Below are 13,450 nucleotides of genomic sequence, written 5' to 3'. Positions count from 1 at the left end.
AAACCCTCTCCAGAGTGCTCAGGACCTCAGACTGGGCCGAATGTTCACCTTCCAACAAGACAATGACCCTAAGCACAAAGCTAAAATAACGAAGGAGTGGCTTCACAACAACTCCGTGACTGTTCTTGAATGGCCCAGCCAGAGCCCTGACTTAAACCCAATCGAGCATCTCTGGAGAGACCTGAAAATGGCTGTCCACCAACATTTACCATCCAACCTGACAGAACTGGAAAGGATCTGCAAGGAGGAATGGCAGAGGATCCCCAAATCCAGGTGTGAAAAACATGTTGCATCTTTCCCAAAAAGACTCATGGCTGTATTAGATCAAAAGGGTGCTTCTTTCTCTTTGAAAATAGTTTCTTTCTGTATTTTCTCCTTCATTCCCCATCCAGGACTTTTTCCCAATGGCTTTGAAAACCACTGAAAAAACATATTTCCATGTCAATGGCTTACAAACCGTAAAAAGGATCTCCTCTGTTCCACTGGGATGAAGAGTAACTTTTGCCAAATATCTGGCAGTACGTTGATATTTTGAGTGAAGGGGAAAATAACCAACTTTAATAGTGAAAATGTGTTAAAATCAAACTGTATGACAGATCCAAACAGACAGCTTTAATTGTCTGATGGTTTGAAGGAGCTAGAATAGTTTCCAAGACTATGTATCTATGACCGCACTGGCTCAGTGAAAAGGGCTGTGCTGGGATGAAATGTATCTAGTGAGAGGGCACACACTCCTACATGGACCCCGCAACCCACCAGCCCTACACTCTTACGCTGACACAGGTCTTACGCTGCTGGATTCCTTCACCACACTTCCTCACTTGTTCCCTACACCCACATTACAGCCATTAAACAAAGAAATGAGCCTGCATTAAACAAAATAGATCAGTGACTCCTCAAGTTACAACAGAAACACCAGCATTTCAATTCTGTAGATGCAGGCTGTATAATTTCTGTGTACTATCAGACTGAAGTTCTGCTCATACAAACAGATTGCAATTTTGATACATTTGGATTTGTGAATGATAGTGAAACAATGCAACTGACACTGGTAGAACATGCTTTGTTTAATGGTTTCAAAGCCAGTTTCAAACCAAACATAGAATCTCGGATGCAGCAATAGTTTTCAGTCTGGTGTGGCTAATATGTGTTCTAGACCAAATAAACATTCAACATTTCAAATGATATACTACAGCCACTACATTTCATCCATTCATTATCACCTTGTGAACAGTTTAAATAGACATTAAATAGGCATTCTGATCCTAACTTTAAAACCCAAGGTATAGAGTAAACATATTAAATCATCTTTATTCAGTTAAATTAAACTAACACAAAATTCAACAAAATTCTTCTGCTGTGGGCTCGAGTCCAACCGTTTTTAGGAGCTATACTTTTAATGTTCACGCCCATAATCAACTCATTCCTCTACCTCAGTGGTAGACACATTATTACTCTGCATGAACTGAGGTCAAACTGGGAAATAACTCCCGCTGCTTTAATAAGTGCTAGTTGGATGGTGGTATCTCAGCAAGAAACCTGAAACCTCTTTCTGGACCACCAAAGACTACAGATTTACAAACGGCTTAATGCATAGGTAATAAACTATCCAATTACACAGTTAATGTGATTTGTTGTTCTGATGCCTCTCTTGGAAACACACTGGTTAAATTAAACAAGTCACTGCTTAAAAAGAAGAAGGTTTGCGATTTAGGACAGATGTTAAATGGAGATACTTCTTCACACACATTCCTCCAGTAGACTATGGCTCATGATTTTTTTTAAATATCACCTGTCACCATGAGAATGTAACTGTGGTTTTCAACACAACTAGGGATGCACTGATATTACAATTTTGGATAAAAGTTATGTAACTGATGTCTGATGCAAAATGTCTGATATAAAATGTAAATAAACAGAATCTGATGTTTTAAATGTTACAGATCAATTTATGCACCACAACACATATAATTTACAGAATGAAAATGGATATTTATTTTGAAATTAGACTTTTTCAACATTATCAATAAATTATTACTAGTTTAAGTGTGTTAGTTTAAGTTACTATTTTATGTGACTGTTAGATGACTGCAAAGGTAATCTAAATATAAAAATAGAGGAAATGGGCATGAACAATTCTAAATTCACAGACAAAAGACTAAATTCACAGACACCAAGAATGTCATATATATATATATATATATGTGTGTGTGTGTGTGTGTAGCAAATTTGACAAAAATACTTGTGTATACTTCTATATATTTAAAGAAATCATTCCAAAATAAGTTTTTTGTTTGTTTGTTTGTTTCTCAAAAGCATCAAATTAATGTGATTAATATGAACGATAAAATCCCTACAGAAACCATTCAAACATATTTCAAGTTTAGTATGATCAAATTCAAAATTTTAAGAAAAAAGGCAGAGAAGGAACTGAGGCATCCAGATTTGTTCACTAAAACATACGTCTGATGGGCTAATGATAATAGCACACGTTTAGAGGGGAAAACAGCTGCAGTACACACCAGGTTTTGACCTTGTGTAACTTATAATCAGCTTTCCTGACTATAATTTAGAACCCAATTCACCTTTCGAATACTGAAAACTCATCCAAGCTGATATATGGAGGAGAATGCAGAAAACAATGAAAAACATCCATATTGATCATGAACTGACTGCAAATTCATCAGGCACTGTAATACACTTACCAAACCTTTTGTAGCCAAAAGACTGCACTTCCTCTTCATCAGTGAAGTCGTCTGCAAAAAAAATAAATAAAAAAAAATAAAAATAAAAAAGAGAATGATATTAGTACAGTAAGTAAGTGCTGTAGGCCTGGTAATCTAATAATGACCTAAAATAATATTCATCAATATAATTTTTATTCTATATGATTCTAGTATAAGACAGTAAATACACACACACACACACACACACATACACACACATACACACACACACACTTATGCTCACCAATGCTAAATGTATTTGATCAAATATAAAAACAGTAATATTGTGAATTATTATTATTATTATTATCATTATTACAACAGTCATTTATTCCTGTGATTGAATTTTCAGCATCATAACTCCAGTCTTCAGTATCACATGATCCTTCAGAAATCATTCTAATATGTAACTTTGGTGCTCAAGCAACATTTCTTTATTATAATAAATATTTAAAAGCTGCTTAATATTTTTGTGAAAATCATGACACATGTTATTCAGGATTCTTAGATGAATAGAATGATAATAATAAAAGTATTTGAAATATAAATATTTACATTATAAATATCCCTTTTGAGCAGTTCAATACATCCTTGCTGAATAACAATATTCCTTTTTTTTTTTTTTTTTACTCACTGACTACAAACGTTTGAAGGAGGTGTGTGTGTGTGTGTGTGTGTGTGTGTGTGTGTGTGTGTGTGTGTATACACACACACATTCACATTATTAGGCACAAATAAGTTCTGAAATTATCTTTGGAATCGATAAAATGCATGTGGTCTGCATCTGACGGCAGAAATAACATTGGTCAGGATGGTCCATTCATGAGTTAACTAAAAGATACCATCCTCTACTTCCTCTCTCTGTCCTGGAGTGCTCTCTCATGTGGCTACTATGCCCATGGGAAAGGAGAGGGGTGACTCCAGGCGGTTTTATGTGTCATTATCCAAGGCCAGAGAAAATAAAGAAAGAACACATGTTTCTGTAGTTGGAGCCCACTCCCCTGCACTCTGATGCTAAACTAGACTCAGAACCACAGGTTGACGGGGGAAAGTCTGTTAGAAACCCCACAGAGTGTGACCTCAGGTCCAACCATCCAAATGGACACACAACCCCTAGAAACCTCAGAGTGGAAAACTAGGAAACAAACATCTTGGGACAAAGAATTGTAAACTGAAGCTGACAGCTATTTCAGTCTTTTTGCTGAAAATAACAACACTCTGGGAAATGCAAAGGAACAAAGCTCCCACACACCAAAAAAAAAAAAAAAAAAATACTAAGCCACGGTCAGAAACATTCGTTGCAAGGGATATATTGCTTGAAATAAAACTTTTAAAGGGGTCATATGATGTGATTTCAAGTTGTCCTTTCTCTTTGGAGGGTTACAAGCTGATTGTGCATAGATAAAATCCCTGAAGATGAACAAAAAACAGTTATCTCACTTGTTTGAAGTTTTATTTTATTCTTAAGTACTTATTTTTTATTACACTTCAATAAATTCAAGTTGCATTAAACTGCACTTCCAATTAAATAAATTTTAACATGTCCGAATGACAGCCTCCATGCGTATGGATTTATTGCTTTTAGTAATATAAACAATATTTACATTGAGATTTCCACTAGATGGCAGCATACTGACTAAAAAAGAAGCACCGTTAAATGTTGCATAACTCATAAGGCACAAAAAAATGTGATGTGAAGGCTTGGTGTTTGTAAAAACATCTGACCATTGGACATGCAAATTTATTTTTACTGTAAGTGGCTCTCTGAATCACACGTTTAAATTCTGGTGTGCAATTGAGATGGAAAACATCTTGGATCACAACATCCAAGTTTCAACAACCTCTGAAAATACATAGGACCTTTTCATTTTGAATGATAAGATCCTGACTCTTTATTTCCACACTACAAATGACACTTTTAAAGCTGCACTCATTATTTTTTTGTTATTCATTTCCAATAGTATAACACTGAGGTTAGAGTTTATACTTAAGACACCCTGGATAAAACATTTTAATTGCTGCTGCAGGTCAACAATGATGCTATTTGTTAATTTTTTGTTTCTCTAATATTGCCCTAATTATAATTAATGAATAAAGTACCTGATTAAATGAAAACAGAAAAAAAATAAAAAATTAATCAGGTTAACCAGAAAAATAAAAAATGGCACGTCATGTCAAAAAGGGTAGGTACCGACCCCTGCTTTAGAGAAACATCCTCACGCCACGCCAGATGTTTCATTTGTAACGTGGCCACGCGTTTTATTTTTTTAAGATAAACGGAGCAATGTCACTGAACATCCCACACAATAGCCGGGTCAGCAACACAAGGTTGTGTGTGTGTGTGTGTGTGTGTGTGTGTGTGCGTGTGTGTTATGGCAGTTCCGTCAAACAATCCGCCAACCTTAGACACTAGCAGCAGTTAATCGCAACCAGATGTTTCGTGCACTGGAGTAACACACATTCCTCTCAAAAGAGAAAGAAAAAAAAACTGAAAAACTAAAAGCGAAACGCGTGGATAGACTCAAGAGACTTCTCTTAAAAAGACAGTGTACTAAAAATGCGTAAAAAATTTATAATTTGAAATGCATCCTACCCTTCATTGTGGTCAAACTGCGGTACACCGTTCCAAGCCAAAAGTTCACATCAATCTCATGACAATAGAGCGGACTCCAGAATCTTCCACACTGAAGTTCCACAGATGTGATTATTCCACCTGAAACATGCGTGGAATGGTTTTCACCCCCTCAATCCCTGTGACTGATGCTAAATTTGAGAGAAAAAAAGGAAAACCTCGTAAACAGCGATGTTTAAGGAGTCGTATAAACTTCTGCTCAAGAAGCAAACTCTCTCTCTCTCTCCATGAGAACGCGTTCACGATGGTGAGTAAGGATGCCTCGTCTTCTGCCTTTTGGCTGCAACCCGATAACCAGGGAGAAATTGGGACTCTGTATTGTGTCTGTTAGTCCACTTGTTTTCCTACATGTGCATCTCTTACAGGAAAACCAGGTGAAAAGCAGTAGCAGCAGCCTCCCTCTCTTCCCTGGATTTCTGAATGTGCTGCAGAGCACCGCTTTTGGAGTTAAACTTCCTCTTGGCACATGGGAGGGTCTTAACACGTCGCACCAGTTAGTTATCTTTGAGCTTGGAGTGCTGTGAAATCGTAACCTGTAATCAGAAAAACATTGCTACTCAAACTACTACGTCAAAACTCAGCATTTTTAATACCTTAATATATTCTGCACTCTTTAAGCACTATGAGTAGGTCGACCTTTTAAGCTTGTGTACTATTATGCTGGAATATTGTATATAAATTGAGGACTGGAGTTGTCACAGATAAAAGTTATATAAGAGTAACTACAAAGTTTTGAGCCAAAGTTTAACAAAAATAAATAAATAAATAATAATAAGTGGCTTCTCTAGCAGTGGTTTTGTGTGTTGGTTTCAAATATCTAGCTCACAATCCTATTAAATTCAAATTACTTTGCAAATTTTATTTTCAAAATTAAAATACCAATATCATACTTCTCTATAGCTGATGTATAAACAAGTGTAGAAAATAGAATTTCACTGCAAGATGTTGTCACGTGTTTTAAAGGGACAGGGACAACCAAATAGTTGACAGTAGCCATTGACGTCCATAGTACCGGAAAAGGGAAGTACAACGGAAGTCAATGGCTGCCATCAACTGTTTGGTTACCAACATTCTTCAAAATATCTTGTTTTTTTGTTCAACAGAAGAAATAAACTCATACAGGTTTGGAATAAGTGTAGGGTTTGTATGATGACATAATTTGATTTTTATGTGACCTATCCCTTTAAGTACTATATAATTATACAAATAATTTAGTACAATATTTGTTTTGAGAATTATGTTACATAATTTTGACATTAAAGTTAGATTGAAAAGCTTATAGGTTGAAGTTAAAAGTCCTTTGTGTGTGTTGACTGTTGCTCAAAATTGCTTGCACAAGTGTTCCGCTCCCTTCAGGTTTAAGAAGCACACAGCTCATTTTGTTCTTTCTTTGCATTTCTCTCTAAATCAATTTGCCACAGGGATCCATGATTAACTATTTGACATCCCGCTGGATTGTTCAGAATCATGTGATCCACTGCACCACAAAAGTCTAGCATCACACTGTCCAGAAATGTTTTTCCAACTTAACAAGGAAATGCGATAATGTAAAAAAAAAAAACAACACACACACAAAAAAAAAACCCAACTCCAGTCATATTAAAGCTGCACTGCTGAGCTCTAAACGACTTTAATTGGTCTCTCACGTATCAGAAGCTTTTGTGCCAGAGCAGGTGCCTTATCCATTTTTGTTTACCTTTGGAATCACACTTTACTTTCAAACATTACCATGGTAATCATAGTTTCCACCAAAAACCCAAAGTGCTACAGTTACAAAAATAATAAAAAAAAATAGTCTGAAAGCTTACAGCATTTGAAGGACATCCAATATTAATATACTACGGTTTTACAGAAAAATCTGGCAAATTTTTCACGATACATTTTCATAAGGAAGAGGGTCTATCATTTTATACTAAAGCAATGTTTTCATTGCATGTTCTGTTGTTACTGTTTATATGTATTCTGAGGTTTCCGTGCTCTCATATCCAGTAAATCACCCTCGGCGTGCCAACCACCAGGCCTTTGGCTCTAGATGAGCGTGACGAGTCCAGATAGGGTTATGAGAAACAGGTGTGTTTAGGCTTAGCAGAGATAGACATACCAGTGGCCCATTTTTTGCTGTTTCTCATTAGAGGTTAGAAAATACTATTTTCTGGGTCACAAGCCCTGAAGAGAGGGCACTTTTACAAGGACAAGGAGCACTAATGAGAAACGTGAGGGGAATGTGGGCCTACACCAGATCTGTGTTGACAATTTCTGCTTCATTACATAAACAATGTAATGACATGACAAAATCCTAAATTCACATAACTGCTTTTTCCTGGTAGACAGGACGATATACGCAAAGTTGACAAAGTAGCTTTTAAACCTTGAGAATTTAAGACTTTAAACGTGTCAGATTTTCCTTTGCTATATTTACCTTTACCTAAAGTTTACCTTTACCCAAGTTTACCTATGTCCTAAGTAAAAATGCCTTAGCACAATTAGCAAACACTACTGTTCAATAGTTATTTTGTACTTTTATTAAGTGAGGACTTTAAAAACGAATAATAAATTATGTTCTTTTGAACTTTCTATTTATTCAGACCGAAAAAAGGGCTGTATTAGAGTTACACAGAAATATTAATCATTTTTGTGAAACTGTTTTCAACATTGATAATAAAAAGCAGTATTACTGGGTTTAGTGTATTTAAAAAAAAAAAAAAAAAAACTAAGAAGCTTCTTTCAAATAACATACAAAAACCTAACATATTAATAAATAGAAATTCCAGATAGCATCATTGTGGATGCTGCATGTATGTTTATATGTTTAACCATATACTGAGAGGCAGAACAAAAACTAGTTTTGGAGGCTGGATTATATTGTGGACGTCCATAACCTCTAAATGCTTTAATTGGATTGTCTCTGGTTCTACTTAGTATAAATAGAAGTGTTCAGGTAAAGATAAACAACGCACCTTCCCTCCGCAGCAAACAGCATTCATCACACTGCATTCAGACAACGGTAGGAATTTTCTGGTGAGTTCCTTGATATAATGTTAGATACCTCTGATTACTTAACTCTCAAAATATTTAGTGAATATGAGTATGGTTAATTTATATTAATAATAGTATTATACTTTCTCATTGTAAAGATCCTGAACGTTTAACTGGAGAGTACTGTATGATTACATATGATCATAGTGTATTTTCTGTGGACGGAAATTAAATAAGCTGAACGTGAATTGCCATCAATAATGAATATAAGCAATTAGGCATGCACATTCCATCCATAGATAATTTTAGGATGTCATCAATTTTATACCAAATTAATGTACTTGTTAATTACTTAAGCTGTGATTTAAAGCATGTCCTCATGTTGAATAACGCAGATACTATTGTGTAACAAACTGGGCCACAAATATCAATGGCAGAAAATTATTCACTGATTGTTTTATCAGCACTCAGATATACAATGTGACAGCTTTACACTTGAACTTGTCAAAAGTGGCGGCTCTGTTGTGTTTAAGACAACAGATGTCCATGAAGTAAAGCTGCTGAACTTGTCAACCTCCGGTGGTATTTCTAGAAGATTTTCTAGTATATTCTAGAATTATTTGCCTCATAGGGTTTGGGGTGGATTTTTTTAATATATAGTCACAAGACTGGTTTGGCTCTATAATATGAAGCCACATTCTGTACTCTCTTAATCTGCCCAGTGTATCACATATTCTGCCTCCTTAATCCCAGAAAGAAGCTTCTAGAGAACTGGATTAATTCTTAGTGGAAGTATCTGGAAGCAAACATAAACATATATTAGATACTAAACTACTAACACAAACCAACTGCATAGACTAAAGAGTGACAAACACTGACTACATTTCTAGAACATGATATAACACTGAATTTCTTTGAACTGTGCATTTTCAGTGAAGATGTAGTGCCACTCAGTGGTTACTCACAGCTGTTACTCCTCCAGCATTCTCATGATCAAAACATGACGGAAAGACTGAAACTTACTGGGAAAAAAAAACGAAACAATGTCTTATCATTGTGTATTACAAATTATAAAGCCTTTCAAAAAATATCTGCAGCTATTTAATGAAAGTCTCTAAACCACCTACTTGTTTCTCAAACAGGTTTTGTTATTGCTTTGAAGTTGCTGAGGATGAGAGCATTGATCCTCTCTCTGGTTTTACTGGCATCTCTGGGGGCCTTTCATTGTGCCCCTGATACTGCCCTGCCTCCGACAGCCAACACTCTCAAACGTGAGTGCATTCTCTAGCCATGACTATATGTGCTCAAATGAATACACAAAAGCCAGGGAACAAGCTTATGACTTTATGACATGACCTGCAACGTGATGGTCTTTCAGGCCTGTCTCTGGAAGGGGAGAAGCTGGTGGATCAGGAGCTCAGCAAGGCACTGTTTGGGATCAAACAAATGAAGGAGGTGATGGCCAAGAATGAACAGAAGCACGCAAACCTCATGAAGTCCCTCAGGAACAGTGGGGAGAAGAAAAAGGTCAGCAATAATTCAAGTGGCATTTTTTAAAACCAAAATAAATGGTTTTTTATTTGTTTTAAACAATAAAATTACTAACATAAAATCAAGTACCATTTTGAGATACATTTTCGAAACTTGTCATTGACTTCTTGCACCATCAGGGCGCAGCAGAGATCGCACAGGATATAGAAAAGAAGCTGAACGAAGCTGAACAGCAGTGTAAAGAATCTCTGAAGTCCTCCTGGGAGGAATGTCGACCTTGTCTTGAGGAAACCTGTAAGAACTTCTATACCAACACCTGCCGCAGTGGATTCGCTACCTTCACCAATAAAGTACAGCATTCTCATCCACCTCTACCATTTAAAGGCTGTGTCTCTGTGTATTTTGAAACAGCTTTGAATCAAAATAGCAAAGCTGTATTATGTGTTTTCTGTTCTCCACAGCTCCAGAACTTCTTCCAAAGACTGAGCTCTCGCTTTGGCCCTCGTGATACTCAGGATGAGGTAGTGCTGAACCAGAGCGCAGAGAATCCTGACCTGGAGGTGGTGAGGATCGAGGACTCCTTCAGCAGCCTGCTCACCAAAGTGGGAACCCTGGTCAATCGCAGTGTCGCGCTGGTCTCCCACTTCCACCGTGAGCTGGACCAGGCCCTACGCAGACCTTTCAACCCCGAGCTTCAGGAAGATAAAGAGAGTGAGCTGGTGCTCAAGCCTGCCAACAAAGCTCTGGATTCCGCCTTTCTGGAAGGTGTGGGACTGGAAGATGTGCTGGAGTCTTTCTTTGATTTTGGCAGAAGTGTGTTGGAGGAGTTTGGGGCCGTTGTCACACAAGCCTTCGGTGACTTCCATGATGCTGTTGAGAAGACTGTAGAGGAGAAAGGTGCTTTATCTTGTGTTGAGGCAATTATTCTGTCATCATTTACTCACCCACATTTTTTTTTTAGAAACCAATGACTTTGTTCTGTGTAACAAAAATAGGTGCTTACATAAACAATAATCTGGCCATTTTTGCAATACAATGAAAGTTAGAATAGGGACTGTCAGTTTCCACAATGACAAAAAAATTATTATAAAAAGTAATTAAAATGACGTTTGTTGAGTAAATAATGACAGAATTATGGGTTAACGATTCCTTTAATGCAAGAATACCCCTGTACAAAGTTCCCAAGGCCCGTTCAGAACGATCAAATCAAGCCAAGCCAAATCAAAACCCTACTCTAAAACCTGCCCTTAAAACATTATCATCCGTCTTAAGTTATTGTTGTGTGTGTGTGTGAACAGGTCTTTAAGCTGAGAGAATAGCAGAGGCCACAATACCAACCGTGATCCAAAGAAACAATGTGGAATAACTTTCAGAGCTATGTTATCCAGATGATGAATGATAAAAGCAGTGGGACTGAGTACAGGGGGCCAAAAGTTACTGGGGGTCTCACTATGATCCCCCAGCTGATGAGTGATAAAAGCATTCACAGCCAATTTGAATTCACACAATTTGAAGGAGCTTGAGCTTTTAAAGTAGCAACATAACTGCAGTGTGCTCTTAAACAGAATGTTATGGTGAGCTGGTGTGAATGCTAATATAGTTATCGCACTCGGTGTGAACAGGCCTTAACTCTCTCTACTTGTGTCTGTATTCACTCCAGAGAAGAAACGCTTCCCTCAGTTTCTGCAGAACAAGAGACTGTGCAGAGATCTGCGCAGACAGTCCTCAGAGTGCTGGCAGCTGCAGAGCAAGTGTGAGGCCTGCCAGGGAACCCTGTTTACCGGTAAGAATGCATGCTCTCAATGATTAGCTAAATGGATAATTCACCCAAAAATTAAAATCCTATACTCACTATATTCCAGCTCTCCTCAGAAGTTTAAAGAATAGACCTACGTTACTGTATATTAAGACGATATTAACTGATAATCAAATAACAATTAGCTGTTAACAACTAGATGAGAGTGTATCAGATTCGTGAAATAATAATTCAGACTGGTTAGTGAAACTTGTTTGTACTTTTAGACAATCATGTTCCATAAAAATAAAAAAAATAGTCATACAGGTTTGGAACATTTTTCTGTGTGAGCAATAGACATATCTGTCCCCTTCTTACCAGTGGTACAGATCATTTCAAGAACTCACTGTTTGATTCACAGAATGCCCAAATGTAAGAGAACTACACATCGAGTTGGATGAAGCCTCTCAGCTGTTGGAAGCATCCAAGCAGCAGTACGAGGAGGTTCTGGGCATCGTGCAACGTCATACTGATGACACCATCAGCTGGCTCGGCAACATGGCCTCGGACTTCGGTTGGGTGGCTGAGCTCGCCAATAACAACACCACTCCTGAAAGCATCTTCAGCATCGCATCGGTGAGACACTAACAAAAAATTATCATGGTATAACCTTTTTTTTTTTTTTTTTGTACATGTAGCATGTAATACCGCATGAAATTACCTGAATTATCATGCTTCGTGAATATGGTAGCTATTCAAAAGGTGAGACAAAACAGGTACAAAATTAACTAATCCCCCCAAAACAAGGTGGTGGCACAGACTGAGGAGGACGACGACACCCCAGAAGCAGAGACTACAGTGGAAGTGAATATTCTCAACTCCCCCACTCTCACCCTGACCGTTCCTGTGGGTCTCAGGCTGCAGGATCCCGCCTTCATCCAGTATGTGGCACAGGAGGCTCTGGGCATGTACAAGCAGATGGTCAGGTGAGACACTTTCCAATGAATCACATCATGAAACATGTCAGAATAGTTCAGATAATGGATCTAATGCTCACCTCCGACAAGTCTCTAACTTGCTGCCTTCTTGTTTTTTAGGCATGATGATGTATAATCTACAAGTCATCAGCTTTCATCCACTGGTACCATCCTATATCATATGTATTTATATTTTATGCATTGTGTTAAGTTTAAAAATCAAGTAACGGTAAGTACTGTCATTTATTTGTGGTCTCATCACGTGACAAGTTCCAGTTAGCTGCATTTGTAACTTATATGTATATCTTACTCATATGTAAGTTCATGTATTTAAGGTATAATTCAAATATATATCACATTATTGTAAACAGGTATTACTTAATCACTCCTTAAAAATAATTTTCTTTTTAGTGCAAAACCATTTTTTAGTTCAGGGCTCACTAAACTCGGTCCTGGAGGGCCGGTGTCCTGCAGAGTTTAGCTCAAACCCTAATCAAACACACCTGAACCAGCTACTCAAGCTCTTACTAGGTGTACTTGAAACTTCCAGGCAGGTGTGTTGAGGCTAGTTGGAGCTAAACTTTGCAGGACCGAGCCTGGTGACCTCTGTCCTACTTTATTACATCAGTATGCCTTTATGTGTTCACATGAGGAAATCTAAAATCTATAAAGCATTATAAAGGTTTAATTGAATTCTTGAGCATGTTTCTATGGATGCCTGCTTATTGTAATTGTGAGAAACTTACTACAAGAAATAAAGCCACATTGTGAGAGATGCACCGATATTGCAAGATTCAAATTCAGATTATGCACTATAAAGTCCCCTTTTTTACTGCAAGGTGTAAAATTGCATCCAAATTTTCTGTTCAGTCCCAGTCCAAATGCGATCTACCTGCATTTTCCAGGGATGAAA

General features: G+C 37.4%; 2 protein-coding genes across 3 annotated transcripts in view; one reads left to right on the top strand and one right to left on the bottom strand.

The window, feature by feature from the left end:
- The window catches only part of LOC128030140 (collectin-12), a 28,254-nt gene extending 22,451 nt beyond the window's left edge, over positions 1 to 5,803 (bottom strand). Inside the window, exons 1-2 of the mRNA XM_052617636.1 lie at positions 5,320 to 5,803; positions 2,706 to 2,756 (exon numbers count right to left, since the gene is read on the bottom strand). Coding sequence (XP_052473596.1) covers positions 2,706 to 2,756; positions 5,320 to 5,326 — 58 coding nt within the window. The 5' untranslated portion in view covers positions 5,327 to 5,803. The remainder of the gene's footprint in view (positions 1 to 2,705; positions 2,757 to 5,319) is intronic.
- A 2,488-nt stretch (positions 5,804 to 8,291) lies between these two features.
- Positions 8,292 to 13,316, top strand: LOC128030127 (clusterin-like protein 1). 2 transcript variants are annotated; one of them, XM_052617630.1, is made up of 9 exons: positions 8,292 to 8,376; positions 9,477 to 9,605; positions 9,713 to 9,861; positions 10,005 to 10,175; positions 10,287 to 10,722; positions 11,486 to 11,608; positions 11,982 to 12,196; positions 12,368 to 12,546; positions 12,658 to 13,316. In XM_052617630.1, exons 2-9 carry the CDS (start codon positions 9,506 to 9,508, stop codon positions 12,671 to 12,673), a joined length of 1,389 nt encoding a protein of 462 aa, XP_052473590.1. In that variant the 5' UTR covers positions 8,292 to 8,376; positions 9,477 to 9,505; the 3' UTR covers positions 12,674 to 13,316. The 2 variants fall into 2 exon arrangements, with proteins under 2 accessions (XP_052473590.1, XP_052473593.1); XM_052617633.1 differs by having other exon boundaries at positions 8,297 to 8,362.
- The last annotated feature ends 134 nt before the right edge of the window (positions 13,317 to 13,450 follow it).

This window comes from Carassius gibelio, chromosome A2 (assembly GCF_023724105.1).
Source record: "Carassius gibelio isolate Cgi1373 ecotype wild population from Czech Republic chromosome A2, carGib1.2-hapl.c, whole genome shotgun sequence".
Classification (NCBI taxonomy): Eukaryota; Metazoa; Chordata; class Actinopteri; order Cypriniformes; family Cyprinidae; genus Carassius; species Carassius gibelio.
Note: the sequence above shows the minus strand (reverse complement) of the source record. Positions and strands in the feature narration are given on the sequence as shown.

Excerpts from the sequence above, each read along its gene's own strand:
- LOC128030127 (XM_052617630.1), top strand. The coding sequence starts at position 9,506 with ATGAGAGCATTGATCCTCTCTCTGGTTTTACTGGCATCTCTGGGGGCC. Across the intron at positions 10,176-10,286 it reads TCGCTACCTTCACCAATAAA|CTCCAGAACTTCTTCCAAAG; the intron begins GTACAGCATTCT and ends TGTTCTCCACAG. Across the intron at positions 11,609-11,981 it reads CCAGGGAACCCTGTTTACCG|AATGCCCAAATGTAAGAGAA; the intron begins GTAAGAATGCAT and ends TTTGATTCACAG.